This window comes from Hyalella azteca, unplaced genomic scaffold (genome assembly GCF_000764305.2).
Source record: "Hyalella azteca isolate HAZT.00-mixed unplaced genomic scaffold, Hazt_2.0.2 contig9713, whole genome shotgun sequence".
NCBI classification, from domain to species: Eukaryota; Metazoa; Arthropoda; class Malacostraca; order Amphipoda; family Hyalellidae; genus Hyalella; species Hyalella azteca.
In genome coordinates this window covers 86,820-110,539 of record NW_025939775.1, presented here as the reverse complement: position 1 = coordinate 110,539, position 23,720 = coordinate 86,820, and the positions used below count along the sequence as shown (strand labels likewise).

Sequence of the window (23,720 nt, the reverse complement as noted above, 5' to 3'; positions counted from 1 at the left end):
TCACGTAGCATACCGTACTCACGTAGCATACCGTACTCACGTAGCATACCGTGCTCACGTAGCATACCGTAATAATGAAGCATATCGCAATTTTAGCATGATGAACTGTACAGAAAATGTTACTTATTACTTTTCTAATTTCAGCTGCATTATTTTATTCAAAAAACTCTATATTAAAAAGTGTGCATGCTTCGCTGTCTTCATTGATTTTTTTGCAAAAAAATTCAAGCACTGTGATGCATAATTGATTATTCTTTAAATATTGTAATTAAAACTCAATCACCGTTCCTGTCTTCCGATGTAGGCACAATTGTTTGTATTCTTCACCGCAGTCCCTCGTCATAGCATCAACAGTAATTTAATGCATCTCGAGTGCAGAAATGGTGGAGCTACAATGATGGCGTGGGTTGTGCGACATTATTATTAATTTTGTTTGAAATTTAGACTTTGCTTCTCGAAGTCGGCGATAAATTTGCGCAGAGGTTGCGCCAATATCCGCAACCAGCGCAGGCAGCAGGTACTGGCGCTTCTAACTTGAGATCTGACCTGCAGCCGTACTGCCAAAGTGCACGTGGCGTCCTAAATACACGTAGCGGCATAAGTACATTTACGGTCTTAAGTACACGTAGCAGCCTTAAGTACACGTAGCGGCCTAAGTGCACGTAGTGGCCAAAGTACACATAGCGGCCTAAATACACGTAGTGACCTAAGTACACGTAGTGGCCTAAGTATACATAGTGGCGTAAGTACATGTAGCGGCCTAAGTACATTTACGGTCTTAAGTACACGTTGCAGCCTTAAGTACACGTAGCGGCCTAATTGCACGTAGTGGCTTGGTACACGTAGCGGCGTAAGTAGACGTAGCGGCCAAAGTACACGTAAGCGGCCAGAGTACACGTATAGCGGCCTAAGCACACGTAGCAGCCTAAGTACACGTAGCGCCAAAGTACACGTAGCGGCCTAAGTGCACGTAGCGGTCTTAGTACAAGTAGCGGCCTGAGAACATTTACGGTTTTAAGTACACGTAGCGGTCTAGGTATTATACTTTGTGTCCCAAGTTCACGTAGCGATCGATTTGTCGTCTTTGGTTGGTATGGGTTTGGCTTGAAAAGCCATCCGTGATTGACTGACGGAGTTAAAAATTCGTAACTTTTTAGCGCATTTTCTCATTTATGGAAAAAGGAGCTATTTGCTCGTCATGTCCGTCCGTGACGGATGGACGGACGTGAAAAAATGCGCTCTCTGTCACTCACTGCAGTGAGTACTGATCTAATTTTTGGGTAGTACGGAAGGTTCCATGGAAGCTGACGCTGATGCGGCGGGCATTATTGACTGAGTTTCGAGAGCAAAGGTGAAAGATTTACGATAATTTTACGTTATGTGATCATTATAAAGAGGAAGATATACTACGTTGTTCGTAAGTTAGGATGAATCGACGACTTTCCGACAGGTGGTATGTTTTGACTTTATCAAATTTTGACATGAATTAGAGTTCTACAAAATTCGGTAGCGTGAAAGACCTAGTAGCGATAGGGCTGCTATCAGTTATATTATCCGGTTATCAGTTATAATATCAGTTGTTGATGGTGCATGTCGTCCGATAACATGAAAAGCAAAGAGCAACTGACACCCCAAACTGCGGAGAAGACGCGGGACACATTACTAGACAAGTCACGGGCCATGTCGCGGGACATGTCGCGGGACAAGTCATGGGACATGTCACTAGACAAGTCATGGGACACGTCACTAGACAAGTCATGGGACATGTCACTAGACAAGTCATGGGACACGTCACTAGACAAGTCACGGGACACGTCACTAGACAAGTCACGTGACTCGTCACTAGACAAGTCACGGGACACGTCACTAGACAAGTCGCGTGACTCGTCACTAGACAAGTCACGGGACACGTCACTAGACAAGTCGCGTGACTCGTCACTAGACAAGTCACGGGACACGTCACTAGACAAGTCACGGGACACGTCACTATAGACAAGTCATTGGACACGTCACTAGACAAGTCATGGGACACGTCACTATTCAAGTCACGCGTTGTGTCATGGGACACAACTTTGTATCTCGATCCCTCATGTTAAGTTATCAGCACTTGACGTTCACCCATACCCTTCACCTCCAAGATGTGAATGCATTTCTTCAACCCAGATAAGAAGCAACGACTATGAACTTCAAGGTAATTTCCGGTGTCGATGGTAGCGATTTAGGGTATTTCCGCGTGATTTAGGGTATTCCTAGAACATTATCTTGGCAAGAGATATTTGGAGTCAGCATTTTTTTCTGTGATTTGGAACACGCCAGTCACTTCCGGCGTTGACGAATGCATCGGCAACGCGCGCTCGAAACGCGAATAAAATCGGAATGGAAGATTAGACGCGACAGGCGCCATGACAGTAGACGAGGAACGAGATAGCAGCGGTGCCAGAGAGGATTATAGAGCGCCAGAGACATTTGTAAGACTGGAGACAGGCCAGAGACTGCTACGAGATAGCAGCGGTGCCAGAGAGGATTAAACAGCGCCAGAGACATCTGTAAGACTGGAGACAGGCCAGAGACTGCTATGAGATAGCAGCGGTGCCAGAGAGGATTATATAGCGCCAGAGACATCGTGAACTAGAGACATGCCAGAGACTTCTTTAAGATAGCAGTGGTGCCAGAGAGGATTATACTGCGTCAGAGACATTTGTAAGATAACAGACATGCCAGAGACTGCTATGAGATAGCAGTGGTGCAAGAGAGTATTTTACAGCGCCAGAAACATCTGTGATACCGGAAAAACCTGCTAGAAGAAAAAAATAGATTTCTGTAAATCCAATAATTTATGACGACTTCTTTTATTCTAAGAACTTCTTCTAAGAATAAACTTCTGTAAGGTCAAGAACTTCTATGCGATAAACAAACTTGCACGAGTCTAAAGACTTCTATAAGACAAAGAATTTCCATAAGACCAAAGACGACGATATGAGGAACCATTTATTTCAGTTCAAGAAATTCATACCATGAAATTCTATACGATCAACGGCTTGTGAGAGCTCAAGGACGGCGATAGTAACGAAGACTTCTATGAGGCCTTGGTCTTCTATGTGACAAAAGACTAACATAAGACCGAGACGTCTATTAGCTCTATAGGACTTCTATAAAAACCAAATATTGCTATAACAAGCAACTCTGAAGACTTGTATGAGACCTAAGACTTATATGAGACCTAAGACTTATATGAGAACTAAGATTTATTTGAGACCTAAGACTTATATGAGACCTAAGACTTATATGAGACCTAAGACTTATATGAGAACTAAGATTTATTTGAGACCTAAGACTTATATGAGACCTAAGACTTTTATGAGACCTAAGACTTATATGAGAGCTAAGACTTATATGAGACCTAAGACATGTATGAGACCTAAGACTTATATGAGAGCTAAGACTTATATGAGACCTAAGACATGTATGAGACCTAAGACTTATATGAGAACTAAGATTTATATGAGACTAAGACTTATATGAGACCTAAGACTTATATGAGAACTAAGATTTATATGAGACCTAAGACTTATATGAGACCTAAAACATGTATGAGACCTAAGACTTATATAAGACCTAACACTAAAATGAGACTTAAGACTTCTTCAAGACCAAGAACTCAATAACCCCAAAGACTCTCACAAGACAAAAAACTGATAAGAAACAAAGACCTCAATAAAAAAAGAGACCTCTGTATGCCAGAGGCCGGATAAGGCGCTATAAAAATGTACAATTGTACTTACATCGAAATCCTGCGATGGATGAACCACTGAAGATATGGAGGAAAACTATTGAAGTTAATTGCATAAGCAAAAAAGAAAATGAGAGTTTATCACTTTCTATCTTAAACACAATTAAGATAATGTTCAATTGACGACAATAATTAACAACAGGTAATAACCGATTACATTGAGACGTATCATCGAGCGCGGGAGTGAAAACTGTAAGCTTAGAAAGAATATAAATATTCTGAAATGGATATAAAACATATAACATGGCCCTTCAAAGGATTTTCATTCTAAGTATAAAGTATCTTCTATTTAACGTGAATAATCCATGTAGGACACTTACAATGAAGAACGCATCTAAGCAAAATTTGAAAAGATGTCATCGATTTGTTTCATTTGGCATAAATCTCATATTATACAATATTATATACAAATTTAACTTTCATAGCAATTTCTTAACATCAACCATTATTTTTAACGTGTAGATATCACAAGTCAAGTCGAACAAACATTCGCGATGTCCAAGCACAAGCCGAGGGATGTTTTCGACGAAGCCAACATCCGAAAATTCCCGATGTCCAAAATCGAACACAAGTCAGCGTCGGGAAAAATATAAAATTTTTCAGCGCCAGAGCAGGTCATCAATATTGCAGGTCATCAATATTGCAGGTCATCAATATTGCAGGTTAGGGCCCGGGAGGGTTGTGTTCCCTTATAATATCTGCAGGTCGTTGCAGGTTATCAATATTGCAGGTCATCAATATTGCAGGTCATCAATATTGCAGGTCATCAATATTGCAGGTCATCAATATTGCAGGTCATCAATATTGCAGGTCATCAATATTGCAGGTCATGGTGGGGTCTTACTTCTAGGGTATAGCCTGCAGGTCTTTACAGGTTATATTGTGCGCGTCATAAAAAAATAAAAGGCCTGATTTGAGTCTTGAAGCTTCGAAATGAATTAAATTTAAAGGCGATATCTCATTACATATAATCAGGTGCGAGTAGAAAAGCGACAATACAAACATTAAATGAGCTGAAAATGAACATATATAAGAAAGCAATCTATAATGAGATACGATATACACCCCGCGAATGGAAACGGATATAAATTAAATGTTTGAATACATTCATATAATGAGACGAAGAATACATCGAACTAATACGAAATGAATTCGATTTAAATGGGAGCATACATTAATAAAATGAAAATAGTTACATTAGTAGCAGGTTAACCTCGCAGTTACAGGCTATTAACAGGATATATAAGTTAAAAACGCCTAAATTAGTTTCATAATTAGATTTTATTCAGCTCCATGAATTAATTAAAACGTTGTTTTGAGGACTTCTGCAATTTTCCACGGTTAAAAAGTATAGAATCAATGATTAATGTCTATTAAAAAATCTGCAACTCGAGGTTAATTTAGTTGGCACAACGTGAACAAATTGATTCCAAAATACTGAAATTTCGGATTATCATAGACACAAATTAATTAATATGATGTCTATATTAATTAATATAGACAATAATTAATTTGCTACGCAATATATTAAAGTCTGGACCTTTTTTAGGAAGCGCATGCAGCATAAGTCGTCTGCATATTGCTTTATCTAACGCCACTGCATTTCTGTTATCATCGGTCTCAGGTGATATCATCTCCCTATTTGTGCTATCAAGCTATCATTTGACACTGATAGTATTCGGGCAAATCAGGTTAATTTATCTGCATGATTGTAAGATCAGAACCATCATTTCGACATTTCGACGAAGCTTTGATATATAAAATGATTCCGACTCCAAACACTTCAGGTAATTCGAGTCGGAATGACAGGCTATCAAGCGTGAGAACTGGTGAGCTTAACTGAATTAGAAGTAAAAATCTTCGAAATAAATTAAAATTGAATTATACTTAATATTAGATGGCACTGTCGAACTTTCAGCTATAAATTTATTAAACAGTGATTTAATCACAAGCTTTTACAAACTTTTAAATGTGATGACTAGAAGACAGAAACCTCTAATTAAAATAATGGTTCAAGCGTCCAGTTACATAACTTTGATAAAAATAGAAAATATATACAACCATTTACTGGGAAAGTACAATCCTTTAATGCAACGTCATTTGTTAATATCTACTCGTATATTGTCTCTAATCAATTTCTGGATACGTTATTTTTCTTTACATAAGCGTAATTAGCGTTATGATTAAATTTCGAGGCGAAATGAGCAATAATTGATTCAATCAAAACGCGGTAAAAAACACGTGCAGATAGCACAGAGTCAAGTTCTTAGAATTCAACACTTGACAAACTCTTGACAAACGCGGGTGCAACATTTCCCACATATCGCTCATTGTTTTTGAGCGCAACAAAACTATCAATAGCGTTAGGAATTACGTGCACCTTACGGGCAATTTACGGGCAGTTTACGAGCGGTCTATGCGCGGTTTACGGATGATATGCAGGTGGTTTATAGGTGGCCAACGAATAGCCGACGGACTCCAGTGATAATGCTACTCAAAAATGGTAATTGGCGATCGCGTTCTTTTAAATCGTTCCTGCGGATTAGAATAATTGAGTTTCAATGTTACTAATTGAATTGGAGATCACATACGCGAGATTAAAAAAATGTTAATGCACTGATTCCGGTAGGAATGACATTATGAGTAGACGTGAAGCTTTTACTGGACGACAATAAAACGACAATTTCCAATTCACGCAGGAATTTCACTTGAAATTATTGATCAGATAACCGTCATGGAATGAAAATGGCTACTTTAAAATTTAGGTTGAAAAAACGCAACGAGTACAAAGAAAAGCGACCAATTTCTAATTAAATCTCGATAAACGAACATATAATGCCTTGAAAAATACAGTGCAGGTGTGTAATGAAGGAACCTTGACGAATGTGACACAAGATTTCAACCTTCTTGACTCAAGGCTTTAACCCACTTTATTCCACACTGGCAGGTTTTCTGGGGTTAATAATCCCTACTATTTTGGAATTCCGTTATTCCGAATCCCATTAATGCTAATCCAATGAATGTTAATTGACGAAAAACCTGTTCAAATTTACATTTAACACTGAATATAGAACTTTTATCTCCCTTTAATAATATATTTTTTAAGTCCAAGCAATATCACGACATAATAAGTATGGATACGCGCCCAAACCGCCTATATTTTTTACAATTCCAGGCATAAAAAACACATACAAACAAGCTTGGATAAATACATATATTTTAAACTTCCATTTGACTTGACCCAAATATACTTAAAAAAAATATAACTCAGTACTCACTGCAGTGAGTGACAGAGAGCGCACTTTCTCGTCGACGAAAACGTGAAGTCACGGAAGGACAGACAGACAGACAGACGGACAGACGGACATGGCGAGCACAATGGTGCATTTTTTACATAAATGAGAAAATGCGCTGAAAAGACCATAATAATGTGCTTTTGTGAACCCATGGGATCATGTGAACCCATCGATGCTTTTGGAGATTCGATGGAAGGCTGGCGATGTTAGTGGAAGGCTGGCGGTGTTAGTGGAAGGCTGGCGGTGTTAGTGGAAGGCTGGCGGTGTTAGTGGAAGGCTTAAGATAATTCGCTTTATTGCATTTATCGATTTCAAGTAAAATCTCCGATGCTGGACGCCATTACCGAGAAGAGCTCAGAAGCGCCCGCAAACATCGCTTAGACGTAAATCTTTTTACCGAGCTCAGAGTAAAGATAAAATGGGGATTATATCATGAGATATTATAGTAAGGTTATTTGAAAAAGTTTGTGTTTTTGAAGCCTGGCATCGTTAATATATTGGGGTTTATTCAAGCAGGTTTCGAGAATGCTTATTCTGTCAGGATAAGTATCCTGGACCTAAAAATTTATTCTCAGTGGGAAAATGGTAAGGCATTGCAAAACTGGGAGGAAAGGGTTCGATTAGAATATAAAACTTGATTTTTAAATTGATATATATAAACCTAAATGGTATACTAATTAACGGTATTCAGGGCTAGAGTTTCGGGATAGCGGGCGGAATTCAGGATGACGAGATTCAGAATTCCAGAAATGAATCCCTGGTAAATGCCGGATTCACCATACCAGTATTTAATAAATTTAAACAACTAATACATTTAAACCCATCGCCAGAAATTTTATTTAGAATCGAAAGTTTTATTTTGCTATGGTTTGTTTTAAATTACTTCATATAACTCGCGAAGCAGCTACGTGCATTTTGCTTGTTTCTTTCTAAAAAATACTCTCATCTTATTATCTTAGCATTGATAGAACGTTCATTATTGTATTTTTTAGCGCATTTTCTTATTTATAGAAAAAATGCCCTGTTGTGCACATGTCCGCCCGTCCGTCCGTCCGTCTGTCCGTGACTTCACGGACGGACGAGAAAATGCGCTCGCTGTCACTCACTGCAGTGGGTACAGATCTATTTTTTTTTATTTAAAATTACAGAGCCTTCGTTACTCTATGATGAGCTAACGAACATTTATCAAGTTTCGAGATAATAAAATAGCTCTTTGTTTTCTGGACGAAACGCTCGCACATTTCTTTGAACTTATTTCCATATTTCGTAGGCTTTCTATTATATTGAAAAAAGAACCGTGAACTTAATTTGATATATTAATTGTAGGTCTCAATTATGTAAAAGTTTTCACTGCCTCGGGCCTTGCGGAAGATTTTTACCCCAGCTACCTTGAAATGTATATTATTTATTACCCCATTAATTAATTAGCCTAGCAGTCACCACAATTACCATTAAACCTATACGATAGATGACCTCAGCGAACAGCTTATAGTACTCAGCTACCCCAGTTACCTTAGAGTTACCCAATGTATTACCCCAACACCTACTTAACAGTTACCCTTATAGTTACACCATATATTGCCCCTTCAGCCAGATAAGCAGTCTCTCCAGTTACTCCCAGAATTAAGCCATTTATTACCCAAAAATATAGTTCAGCGGTAACCCCTGTTACCCTCTTAGTTACTCAATGTATTACCACAACTTTCAAATTCGCATTTGTTTCAATTGCACTCGGAGTTACCCTATGCTTTACCCCAATATCCAGCTAAAATTTTACCCCAGTTACCCATGGAGTTACCACATGCATTACCCCCAAAATCCAGCGTAACATTTACTCCAGTTACCCATAGTCTCATAGCGTTACCCCATGCTGTACCCCAACATCCGCTTAATATTTGATTTACCCCAGTTACCCATAGAGTTACCCTATGCATTACCCCAAAACCCAGCTTAACAATTACCACAGTTACCCATAGAGTTACCCCATTCATTACCCCAAAATCCAGCTTAACAATTACCACAGTTACCTTAGAGTTACCCCATTCATTACCCAAACATCCGCCTAACATTTACATCAGTCACCTATAGAGTTACCCCATGCATTACCCCAACATTCGCTTAACATTCACCCCAGTTACCCATAGAGTTACCCCATGCATTACCCCCAACATCTGTTTAACATTTACATCAGTTACCCATAGAGTTACCCCATGCATTACACCAACATCCGCTCAACATTTAAATCAGTTACCCATAGAGTTACCCCATGCATTACCCCAACATCCCCATGCCCCAGGACAGCACCACACGTCAACATTCTGCAGCGTGACTCAGCAAGTTTCTAAACCTGCCTGCCAGCTGCACAATAACAAGCTGGTCATATCTTCACTGTGACCAGCCTTGGGTTGTTTCCATATATATAGCTCTAATATACAGAAGCTGGACAAAATAAAGGAAACAACTGACATTTTGATATCATTATTTTTAAACATGTTATAAAAAATAAAAATGTTATTTTTTTCATGTTTTATTGTTTATTGTTGTTGCTAAATGCTATTTTATCCTTGCACAGATACTTAAGGAGGTAAATTTTGGTATCTATAACCTAACCTATAAACATCAAATGGTAAACCTCTCTGACTTTCAAATATGCCAAATTGTTGGTGCCCGTATGGCAACTTCCAGAAGCTTCCCGAATGCTTGAAGTTTCTAGAGGTACTGCCTCAAAAGTAATGACTGCTCTTGAAAGAGAACGAAAAACGTCCTCAGCAAAGAACAGGTCTGGCCGAAAGTCGAAATTTTCTGAGAAAGATCATCGGTACTTAAATCGAATTGTGAGGGACACTTGAAAGACCATGGCCGTTAAAATTACGGTAGACCTCAATGGACACCTACAGAACCCAGTTTCCACTAAGACTGTCCGCCGAGAGCTGCACAGATCTCGATTCTACAGAAGAGCTGTAATTAGAAATCCTCTAAATTCAAATACAATGCTTAAAACTGGTGAAAACCTACATAATTGGTCCTTCGAGCAGTGGAAAAATGTGATATTTTTCTGACAAATCATCTTTTTCGTTATTTCGAACTTCTGGGATACAGCCAAAAGAGTCATTTAATCCCGAATGCCTCCTCCCAACCGTAAAACATGGCGGGGGAGCTGTGATGATCTGCGGTGCTATTTCTTGGAAATCCGACGGACCAATGATTTCTCTTCATGGAACTATTTAGAAATTTAGCCGTAGAAAAAATCAACAGCCGTGACTATTTAGAAATTTAGGAGGACCAAATTCATCTAACGGTTGAAACACTGTTTCCGGATGAGAATGCTACCTTTCAAGATGATAATGCCTCGATCCATACAGCTGAAATTGTTGAAAAATGGATCGAGGAACATTCTACTAAAGTTGAGCATTTCATTTGGCACCACAATATTATCGAGCATATTACCTGATATTTACGGTATTATCTAATATTATTATTATTTAATATTATCGAGCATTTATAGTCGATTTTAGAGATGCAAGTCAGAAGTCGATTCCCGCCGCCATCATCTTTAAAAGCTGAAGGGAGTTTTAACTGAAGATTGGGTTAAAATTTGTAAGCTATTTGTAACTTGTAATTGCTACCGCTATTTGTATGAAACAATACGTCAGGGAATCGAGGCTGTAAATGCCGCAAAAGGTGGACCGACAACATAATAAAATATTTCTTTGTGGATTTCTCAGGTGTTTCCTTTATATATTGACTAACCTCTATTTTTATATCAACTAAAATCTATAACATACTTTATTTTGTAAATATGTACCTACTTGTTCACATATTTTATTGTAGCTAATATATTACACATGCAGACACACAACAGCAGACCACAGGTATATACACACAACAGCAGACCACAGGTATATACACACAACAGCAGACCACAGGTATATACACACAACAGCAGTACAGCAAATTACATAATATTTAAATAGCCTGGTGATAATCTGATAGACTGTTAACAACCCCAAGCTTATTTAGTTCGTTAGCTGCTAATGATATCTGTTAACGGCACCGTGGTTATATGAATTGCAATTTCTACAATTTGATGGTATGGTTTCCGAAAGCTTTACAATTGTAAATATATTATATTAGTTGCTGGGTGTAGAAAAACGTACTAAAGTTTCACGCACGCGCATTCAACACGAATTATCAATCACGATTTTGTAGTTCATTCTAACCTAATCTAGAGGTTGTCTTTACTCACCTAATTAAATTCGTATAATAATACTAATTAGCAGATAACAATTACAGGTGGTGATTAATAAGTGGTGGGCCGATGGTAGCCGGCGATAAATCGACTGTAAACCACCGATAAATCGGCGTCAATTTAGCCGTCTGTTAGGCTAAACATTTAAATAATACGCATACCTTCTCTTGAATATATCTACGATATTGTTAATATATAATTTAAATTCCTATTATTTGAAAGATACTTGGAAGAAATTAAGCGTTCGCATATTTCATAGTGGCGAACATTTCCAGAATATAAATTTTATTGCGACACTCAATAAGTAGTTCGGCCACAATAGTTCGGTAAATATTCTGATTATTCTAGTAATGGTATTCCTGTCTGTTAATCCAATACCAGGTAATCTATGCAAAAAGAATATTGATTACTTCTCTCGTTCAAATGTAAAAAAGGCATAAAAAGTTTGCTATGAAATAGCAAAAAAAATCTTTCTTGTTTTTGGATGATATCTTTCTGGCAGAGGTCCGGAATTCGCATTTCACAAATTATTTCAGGATCTAATTTTTTAAATTTAGAATTCCATCCGTGAGAGCATTGAATTTTTCATTACATTGTTGCTAAAGACCCGCACATTTATACTTATTGTTTTTTTATTTTTAGTTAATTATACTTGATGAAGGTAAGGTTGACCATCCTTGTCACAACATTTAAATAAGTGAAAAGGTCCAGAATTTACAATTCTCTTCCTATGACCCGGTGCTCGGAAAATAATTTAATTTTTTAATCCAAGATCAATAAATTCCGGACCACACCAAAAGTAAACAGATATAAATTAAATTCGTATTATAATACTAATTAGCTCATAACAATTACAGGTGGTGATTAATAAGTAGGAGGTCACGGTAGCCGGCGATAAATCGACTGAAAACCACCGATAAATCGACGTCAATTTAGCCGATTATATGATATATGGAAGCAATTAAGCGTTCGCAGATTTAATAATGGCCGAACATTACCAGAATTATATTACATTCTAGGATATTTGCTGCGTAGATTAAGGATTCTTATTTCAAATCAGTATCCTAGCTGCAGCCGGTCTAGATACTTCTTAGTTTTTTCAGCATAATGGATTGAGGTTTCAATCGTTCAAAAGTCTTCAAAATAATAGAATGACAACACCATCTTAAATATATATTAAACTTTTCTGAAAATACTTCCGTAATGTTGCAAATAAAATCAAATTATTGTGAACTTGAAGACAAAAAGCTAAGTCAACGATAAAATTTTAACTTTACACTCACCTCTTTCTTCTCCTTTCGCTTCACTAGTTTCTCACTAAGTCATTACTGCACATACAATGCGATCTATTCAAAATAATTGAACTTTTAAATGCTCTTAAACACCTTGTAAATATCACAATACTACATCTTAATCATACATTAGCAGCACCATACGCAACACTGTCTAACGATGTAATAAAATATGTACAAACTTATTAAATAACCACTCACTCTGATTATGTTTACTTTAAATACACACAGTACACGTCAAATTTAATCACCATTTATTAGTCACCAAAGGTCAGCATTAGTCGCCCAAGGACTACTGTGAATACTGCATTAGTGATGAGGTCACCACAGGTGAGGCAAGGACGAGGAGCGGACACCGCACGTCTACACCCACCCACTGCCAGAGGGTAACTGGCTGACCTCTCTATGGGTGCTTCTATCTTTCCTTGGACGAAAACATGGCCGTCGTATCGGCGGCCACTCATTGTTGCCTGTGATGAATGAACCCTTCGTTGTGAAGAAAATAGATCGGTCCATTTGTTACAATGCTATTGTTACCTGAGTTGTAAATCATCCCTCTAAAGGCCAAGAAGACGAATGTTCCTTTAGTTACAATGCTATTCTTACCAGAATAGTAATTCGGACAGGCAAGGTTGGCTTACATGAATGAAGAAAAGCCTGAATTACGGAATTTTTTCTTACGAGGGTAGGCGGCCAGTGATCGAATATCATGGCTGCCGGCCTCTGATTGGTTGGTTTGACACCTGCTCTCTGATTGGCTGATAGATTTATGATGGCTTATTAAATTTTTGTGTTTCCGAGCCACAAAAACGTTAAAATTTAAAAATCAAACTGGATTTTGTCGTTAGAACAGCTGTGCATGCACTCTAATACTTTAAATAAAGAACTGGAAACGAAAGCTAAAAGTAAAGAAAAGAATTGCGCTCTCTGTAACATAAAAGAGCCATCATCATGAGCTTTGCAGTGTCAAAGTATATTACATATTCATTTTTTGTTGACTAAAGCTATCACAATTTCGGCAAAGGGATTTAACACCCTATTACGAATTGCCTACATGTTCCGAAATCTGAAAGAAAATTGTCATCTGAGTACAATTTCAATTTAATATTTTTAAAATTAATTTCTATTTTAAATTAGGACTTCCACTTAGGAACTGCTTGCAGTGCTGCAAGATTCCTCCACTAGAAGTACAAGGTCTGCTCCAGTTGCCGTACTATCGAAAGCAGTTTCGAGTTCGTAAATCCGTCAGCCAATAACAGACGGCTTTTCAAGATGAATCAACCAATCACAAACGAGAAACCGGCCGCTACGCGTACGTTGGCCGCTACGTGTACTTAATTAAGGCCGCTACGTGTACTTAGACCGCTACGTGTACTTTGGCCGCTACGCGTAATTAGACCACTGCGTGTACTTAGGCCGCAACATGTACTTAGGCCGCTACATGTACTAGGCCGCTACGTGTACTTAGACCGCTACGTGTACTTAGGCCGCTACGTGTACTTAGGCCGCTACGTGTACTTAGGCCGCTACGTGTACTTAGACCGCTNAGCGCCAAATCCTTTAATGCCTGTACTCTTTATTCACTATTTTCCAGCGCACAATCCTTCATTGCCTGTACGCTTTATTCACTATTTTCCAGCGCACAAACCTTTAATGCCTGTACTCTTTATTCACTATTTTCCAGCGCACAATCCTTCATTGCCTGTACTCTTTATTCGCTATTTTCCAGCGCACAATCCTTCATTGCCTGTACGCTTTATTCACCATTTTCCAGCGCACAATCCTTCAATGCCGGCACGCTTTATTCACTATTTTCCAGCGCACAATCCTTCAATGCCTGTACTTTTTATTCACTATTTGCCAACTGGCAATACTTCAATCCCTGTACACTTTATTCACTATTTGCTAACTGACAATACTTCAATACCTGTACACTTTATTCAGTATTTGCCAACTGACAATACTCCAATCCCTACAGTTTTTGTTTATTCCCGCGGATGCTACCGCGGCGGCCAATCAAACAGCGTTGCCCCCACGGCCGGTGACAGTTCACAGGAAGCAATATCGACGTCGCAGCGGACATCGACGTTGAAAAATCAACGAAAAAATCTGTGAAGCTATCCATGAAAAAATCAACGGAAAAATCTGCGAAGCTATTCATGAAAAAAATCAACGGAAAAATCTGCGAAGCTATTCTTGAAAAAAATCAACGGAAAAATCTTCGAAGTTATCCATGAAAATATCAGAAAAAAAACTACGAAGCTTTTCATGAAAAAATCACAGAAAAATTTCGGGTTCTGAGGATTATAGCACCAGTAAGAAATTGCAGAGAAGAATGTCAATTAAAAGTAAAATGCCAGCTGTTATACTCTTATTTTTAATATATTAAACCATTTATTTCCTCTACGTCCCCCAGTCTTCCCTCTACGGCCACCAGTCTTCCCTCTACGGCCACCAGTCTTCCCTCTACGGCCTCCAGTCTTCCCTCTACGGCCCCTAGTCTTCCCTCAATGGTCTTCCTCTCCCGGAAAAGTCAAGTTAATTTTTTCCGAAGTTTTCCAAGTCTCACGTCAAAACAATCAAAAGTTTATGTCTCTCACGAAGTTTATAAGTAAATTCATGAATTAAGTTGCACGGAACACCGATGTATATTTTGGCATGTTCAAAGAAGGCGTCAATAACATCCTGCAATGTTTTTCCTTTGCAATTCCTTCATTGCGAATAAAAAAATAATCCTATTATATAGGATTATTTATATAATATAATAATTCTATTAATGACAATTTTTACCTGAATTTTAAATCATCCTTTCATAGGCTAAATAATGCTATAATGCTTTTAAATATTTAAATATTACTTTTATTACCAGAATATTCACTATTATTGGATTTGTCAAAAGTAAGAGAAATTGCTTTGGATTGAAGGTATACAACACATACAAAATTCTCCTGAAGCAGTTGAAATGCAGAAGTAAATACAGAGAAGTGTTCACACACAAGGACATGAAATACAGAGGTGTTTAGACAAGGACACAGAAGTAAACAGAAGTAAACAAAAGGTTGTAAGTTTTGCGAACGAGTTCACTGCGAAGCGAAATCTAGAGCCCGGATCGAAGAGGTCAGGGAAGATAGATGAAGATCTTCCGCTGACTGATGATGGTATTGACCTGATGGTGCTGGTGGTGCTGATGGTGCTGGTGGTGCTGGTGGTGCTGGTGGTGCTGGTGGTGCTGGTGGTGATATTGCTGTTAATGTTGCTTGTGCTGCTGCTGGTGCTGCTAGCGCTGGTGGTGCTGGTAGTGCTGATGCTGCTGGTAGTGCCACCGCAAGAGGCAACTAGTTTTCCATTTTCGTAATCGCAATGAACGCCGCAGCCAACATAGTGCATAATAAACTATCAACACTAAAGGAGATTCTCACATGAACATGTCCACACTAAACACTAGAAGTTGAATCAAATTATGTTTGTTTAATATTTTTTTTTGCATCATAGTATTCAAGTGGATCGGAATTATTGATGCATATATTATTAGTCGCAATATATTATGTTAAAAAAACTATAACGAAGCCTAAGGTATTCATATTAACGATACTGTTCACGTTAATCATTAAAGTGTTAATAATATTAGTCCACAACGATGAGAAAAACTGAAAAGCCTAAATTTTAGTAAGTAAACACATCGAGGCATTTATGGACCCTAAGGTCGAATGCTTAAAATTACCAAGCATTATTCTGAATAATGAAAAGCAGATAATTACATTGAAAAAGTTCACGGCACAAAAATAACTTAGACAACGTAGCAAATTAGGGACCAGAGTCTCCATGCCATGCCACATTTGTCGGCGTCACGAATAAAAATGACACTTCGGAGCAGACACAAAAAACTACATGTTGCCAACGTTTGCATAAAAAATTGAGATGAAGTGTAGACAGAATACACCCAATGAAATAATTTTATATACCTACGACACTCAAATTTCTCAATCACACTTAATGCTGTTACAACTCCAAATTAGATGAAATTAAAATAAAAATTCATTGAATATCCGGTGTTTTATTCATTCCACTCATAAAAATTGATGAGAATTTTTCCAAATAGCGATGCACTTCTGCCCATATGTGGGTCATCCTCAACTAATTTTTACCAGGAAAAGAACGCATCAGTGCTACACGCAGCAACTTTTCCACTATTCGGACGATGTGTCCTGTCAATTTTTCTTATTGCTATTTTGATTTACTGCATGCTCGACCAAAACTAGTACCTTATTGAAAACTTTAGCCGGGACCTCACCGGCCGACCAACAGTCGTAAATAGACCTCTCATACACGTCATTCAATTCCATACAATGTATTATTTATTAGGCAATAAATATTGCTAGTTAGTGCAGCCAAAATTACGTTATCCGTAAACTGCCGGCAGTCACGCCAGGCTATGGCCGCAGTAAAACCACACTTGGCCCGCCTGGCCAAAATAAACACAAAAGATTTATCAAGTGTAAACATGCCATTATTATTATTGTATTGTTATTAAATCGAGTTTTACAATTTAAGTTATCCTTATCCGTTTATAAGTTGCTCCTAATTTATTACTAAGTGACTGTGATAATTTACGTGGTTATATTAATGACAGATTAATGTGAATGATTTTCTCATATTAAAAAGACGTTTCAGCTACGAGCGATTCATATGGTTTCAAAAAACCGTTCATGCGAGTAGTATGCAATTTTGTAAAAAAATTGAATTTCAGCGTAAAGGGAGTAATCTCTCTACCCGCCAAGGCCCAAAAATGGAAAAAAACTAGTTTTTTTAGAACAAATTATAAACTGAAAACATATCAATTGTTCGCAAGTATCTTTGCATCAAAATTGCATCCTTTTGACAATTTTTATAATATTTATAATTATATAATATATATATATAATGTTATAATATATATAATTATAATATAATATCGCATACTTTTGTAAACTTTTATATTTGTGAGAATTTTCAAACTCTTGCACCTTATATACTTCTGAATACTCGTATATTGAATTGAAAACTTATGTATTTTCTGTATACCTCCTAGTAACAGTTTAGAGCACTTGGGTCGTACGGTCTTTTCAATTCGAGTCGCAGCTTCAACTTCTCTTCGCAATTAACGGAAGCTCTTGAGCCTGATCCAGTCTCGAGTGAGGCTAAACTCATCGGAGGTTCTTTTCATTTCAACAAATCAACAGAAAGATATTGAATCAAACCATTTCTATACGTCAAGAAATGCTCCAACAACAGCGAGTTGAAACTGCATGACTCGTAAACATACCTTTTAAAAATGGATCAAGTATGATTTGTAATGCAGTTTAAAACAATTTCAGATGCACAATTTGAAAAACATGTCTGTGAAATTGTAAAACCAATCTCTGCAGAATTGTAAAATCAATCGCAACATAATTGTAGAATCAAACCCTGCATAATTGGAGGATCAAGCTTGACGAAATGGGAATTTTTCACCGCAGATTCTATACATTAGCGAAAAGTTCGATACCTCGAGAGAGGCTTTGCAAGGCTGAAAGCTTGACGACTTTTTAGAAAATTTATAAAATAGTCATATTACGATTGCACGTTCGCGATTCTATGCAATAGCATTGATATAATGAATCAATGCTACATTTTACAGTCATTAATGATTTAAAGTATCAGGCGTTAATTTATTATATCTATGATCCTTTTGAGAATTCAATGATACTTTAGGTGGTGATGCTGGTGGTGGTGCTGGTGGTGCTACATCAGCTGCAATGCTTCAATGCTACATCAAAGTAACATGTGATTCGTAAAAAGTAATACTTGCTGTTTTTTATATCATTAAAGCACAATTTGAGTTAGAAAAAAACATCATGGTAATAGACATCCTGTCATTAGAAAATAACACGTTGATAATTAATTTACAATAATAAGTTTATTCATCGAATGGTACTGAATGATCACATGTCGGCTGCTGAAACAGCAGGTGCTTTAAATTATATTATCAACCATTCTTGAATCCGCTGATTATTTGAGAAGTGATCCTTCCTCTGTCTCGCCTGATATTCAAAGTAGACTAACTGATTTTTTGAAGCAGCCTCTGACATATAGGATAATTTTTAGGAGAACTAGAATAGCCACAAAATACTTTACGTAAAATAATCATGTCTTACTTATCATTCTCCATGATGAAGAATGAAGCCTCCAAAACTATTTCACAATCATTCATTTATTTATTGTATACCATCTGAATGCTTTTCATTTTCCTTTTTCTCTCATTCAGTTATTCATATAAGCTTTCTCGTATGAATCTTGTCACATTGCTGTCATAATATTTCACTATTTCACGTGTTGAAATATTTGTTAAAAGTTGTAGTATTCCACAAAAATTCTTGAATTGCTCATCGTCTTGATGCTCTCAAATTATAAAATTTGGTATATAAATTTATTCGAATTCATGAATCGGAGTTCATAAATTTCAATTATGGAATAGAATAAATGTTAACCAATTTAAAGCGCCAATGAATGTGAGAATTTCCGGACTCCGTAATTCGATCCTGAAATTTGTTCCGGTTTTTCGCTCGCAAGTTTCACTGAATTTTGTTAAATTTGACGCTGCCTTGTAATTCCAAGCTTGGCTTAGTGAATTCCACAAATTTGTGCCATAGCAAACTTGCGCAGAACTTGAGAAACTTAGAAGTTAAATTGCAATTAAGTTGCGTTGAGATGCCGAAACTTGCTCGTAATCAGCCACGAAGCGTGTAAACAAGGTCAAGTGCTCCACCATCACAGCACTCGCGTAGTTGGAAGCAAGATTGTGGTGGATAAACTACTTATAAAGCTGTAAATGAAGGTTAGTATTCCCATCACCAGTCTCCTCATTATTGGGAACAAGATTATAGTGGGTACACCACTCATAAAGCTGTGGATAAAAGTTAGTACCTCCATCACAAGTCTCCTCATTATTGGGAACAAGATTATAGTGGGTACACTGCTCATTAACCTGTAGATAAAGGTGAGTACCCCTACAACCAGTCTCCTCATTATTGGAAACAAGAGGATAGTGGTACACCACTAACAAACCTGTGGATAAAGGTGAGTGTAGTTTGCATCAAATTTCACGTATGCAATTCCTTAAACTCTCGAGAAATACAGACTAAACCGCCTACATAATACAGTTATATTTCTAAATTTTTATCATGCGACCACCCGGGAAGACCTCTAGAAACCCGACACGTTCAATAATTACGGTACAAAGGAAGCCATTAATGTTTCTTTGAGGAAGACGTCTGTAGACACCTGCAGCCATATCAAAATCACCAGCAGTTTATTTGCTACCACAAATGTACGTGAATATCGTTGATATACACCAATTGCTTTTTTCAACAAAGAAAATGATAAAAGATTTTTATATTAGCAGCTCACGATTGTCTACCCTTTGGCACGTGTCTACTTTCCGGTACGTGCGAATAATTATTATTTTCAATGAAAGAGGATGTATAATTTTTTTCGGGTGAAATAAATTTTTCGTTTGTCTATGAAAAAATATCCCGCAATGCTTGCTCGGAAAAATGAATTGAAACTATAATGCTATCGTAACGCGTTAGAAAGCTATTTATGAAATTGAGCGCGACATGGAACGAATTCTTTTCGATAAAGTCTGTTAGCAAATAATTGTATTTCTGTTTTGAACGTCATTATACAATATTGAGATTATGAGATTATTTCTCATTGGTTCCAATTAACCGATAAAAATTGCCTTTAAGAAGACAATATATACAGAAAGCGAGAGCCAATTTTCTATTTCTTTTTCATAAAAATTCAAACATTACCCAGAGAGACCATCATTCAAGAAAAAAACTTACGTACATTGTGCCCTTTTGCTCAGTAAATGTTTGCAACATCCCTAAATAAAGTGGGGTGAATTTATTAGCAATCATGCAACGTTCTTGAAAAAAATTGGGTTATTCCGTATCATGCTTTACATTGAATTCTAACAATTGATTACAGTTTCCCAATTGAGAATTGATTACAGTTTCCCATTTTTTTAAATTCACACTCACTGATAAAAGTTTTCCTGGTTACAAAGCATGAATAATTAAATTGAATAAATAAATAATTTTCTGTTGCTTTTATTTTCTTTTCAACTTGATGTTCAATGGTTTCTTTGAACTTGTCTTCTCAACCGATCCCATATTTTTGGACGGGACTGTATTGATTTTGCAAATGGAACTTCCGGTCACCCATTGTATAGCCTTTAAATATAAAATAACGATCTGCTTTTGATGAGAAAAAAATTAAAAAGCAGCACTTTTGGAATACTGCAAAGATTGTTAATGGCGAAATGGAACAATATGGCATATACTGTATGAGGAGTCGAAGAGATGTTATCGAGGCAGGTGAAGAAGGCTAAATATGATGACATATATTCTTATTATTATTATTATTATTATTATTATTATTAATATGATTATTATTAATATTATTATTATTATTTTTATCATTATTATTATTTCACGAAGAGATTGTCGTGGCGTCTCGTTCAGATCGAACTTCGAGGGCACGTTACAAGTGGCTAAAAAAGACACGAGAGGATAAAAACAGATGACGTCTATATATCAGGTTATAGCCATGACATCTCGATGACAATGAAAGGGGGGGAATGAAAAGGCAGATATGAAAGTTAAAACGGTAGTCTTCAACAGCTGAAAAACTCGTCGCATTTCTACAACGAATGAGGTTGGTCGTCATAGCAACGCATATAACTATAAAATGATGTAACAAAACTTGTATGCATGACACATGAAATAGTTGCAACAAGTGTGTTTTCAACTTCAATGTAAGCATTACACTATCTAATTTGTTAATGAGCTTGGATAACTCATGTCCATGATTGATTTGTTTACCAAACTTTTAAAGGCCCCGAATTCAGTTATATGGATAAATAGCCAAATCTATCTTATAGAATTCAAATTAAAAACAATGGAAATTTCACTTTATTTCAGGTAACTGATATTTTTAGCGCATTTTCTCATTTACGGAAAAACTGCACTATTGTGCTCGTCATGTCCGTCCGTCAGTCCGTCCGTCGGTCCGTCCGTCTGTCCGTCTGTCTATCCGTCCGTCTGTCCGTCTGTCCGTCCGTCTGTCCGTCCGTCTGTCCGTGACTTTACATTTTCGTCGATTTTGAGAAAATGCGCTCTCTGTTACTCATTGCAGTGAGTACTGAGTTATATTTTTAGGTACATTGAAATGTAAATGAGGTTCTGTATTACGGTCTGGCATGAAATACGAGCCAAGTTCCAACTCAAGTTCTATGCCCTGGAGGTCCCGTAAAGTTCTCGTCTCCTCCGAATACTTGGAGCGCTCGGCACAACTTCTGCGTTCTGCTAGAACTCGTCGCACGGCAGACAGGCTGCATGTCGGAACGGTTTTGATTTGCAAATAATTGAAATTATTATGATTTTTTGCTGCATTTATTTTTTGTAGAAAGTCATGGATTTAATTCGACCATAGTTTATAATAATAAATTATTATTCAAGTGGTTTTGTTACCGATATGGCTTCCCATTCTGTCAAATATTTGTTTTCTGGTCCACAAATAGAATATAAATAATATAAAATAATTAAAATAATGGTTCACTCTGTAAGTAATTATATAGTTTAATTTAAATGTCTAATTTAAATGAGAATGTGATTAAAAGAAGATCAAATAAAAACTAGCATTTAATTTATTCACCTCAATTCTTGACATGACTGACAGGCCGCTTCTATTTCGTGAAGTTTAAAGAAGTGGAGGCGTTGGGAAATGTTTCCAGCCTAATGAAGCGCTACGCATAATAAGGAGACGATGTGATATTATAAATCAGAGCTGCAGCTTCGAGATAGAGCTAGTTCGTCCAACTATTCTAATTTTTTATATATTTCTGCGCTAATTTTAATGTTTCGCTTACCTGGCTAAATTAATTTGGTCTTAATCTCGGTGTGCATAACGTTTTGATAGAAAATTTAAGCCTGTTTGACGAATTTCTTCCAACTCTGTAGCACTCACAATTAAATTGCTTTACACTGCTTCCCTCCGTGTCGTGCATATATTATTTTAGAATATGTACTTGAATATTAGCTGAGGTGCATTTCTTTTGCCCTCTTTTAAATGTTATTCAGCGATTTTATTTTACAGGTTTAAGTCGTATTCACGCTTTAAACTTACTCTCTTATCTTATGTCTAATTATAACCCTAAGTGCCATTGTGTTCAACTAACCTTGGCGATTTGAACTTGCCACTTTACTGTTTAAATTTCTCAAATTCCTTAAGCACTATAAAAAAACACTATATGTGCACTTATTTTTAATTGAATAAGGTGATATCTCAGTCCGTCTTGATTTACGTTACAATGATAACTGGTATATTGCTATACGAGTTACTATATATTGATATTCTTCAATAAGAGTACGCCATCGTTTCTCCTAGAATAATCCTAGCGGACAATTCTCGGACTCATAACATCCTGTGAGTCCGAGAGGCGAACCTGAATTGGCGGCCTGATGAATTTATTTCTGTTTCATTCTACAGATACCTCGCTGCTGCTGCATGCAGCGTCATTGATGAATAACATTTACTTGATTGAACTTCATTTATTCGTTTAAACCCTTTCTTATTTTGATGTGTTATTTGAGCATGTTAACTGAGTGTTAACTGAGCATCCACGAGAGCAGGTTGTGTGGTGCCTAAGAGCTCCTCGATTGCTTGTTGTTTGCTCATGTTGCCTTGCACGTGCGTTGCTCCCATTCTCTCGTCTCGTTTTTGCTGACGCGGCGATTTTATTATTGACACGTCTTTCTACTGAGTGTGCTCGTTATTCTTTTGCGGCGTGCCACTTGCTTGACTGGCTGCACGTAGCATTCGATCTAGCATAAGCGTAATTTTGATTGTAGCCACAGCAGCCGTTCCGTCTTGGTCTTCGCCTAACCTTATGGAAACGGCCGAGGGATGGAGGGGAGAGGACGCGGGTGCCTGAGTTGCTCGACTGTTAACAACAGGAAGAGGACAGTTAGTTGTTCTTCGTGTGAGGGATGTTACCATCTCTCATGCGT

General features: G+C 37.3%; 1 protein-coding gene across 1 annotated transcript; it reads left to right on the top strand.

The window, feature by feature from the left end:
* Positions 1–1,605: 1,605 nt before the first annotated feature.
* Positions 1,606–1,992, top strand: LOC108669156 (serine/threonine-protein kinase fray2-like). Its single transcript, XM_018156455.1, has one exon. The coding sequence runs from the start codon at positions 1,606–1,608 to the stop codon at positions 1,990–1,992; it is 387 nt and encodes a 128-aa protein (XP_018011944.1).
* The last annotated feature ends 21,728 nt before the right edge of the window (positions 1,993–23,720 follow it).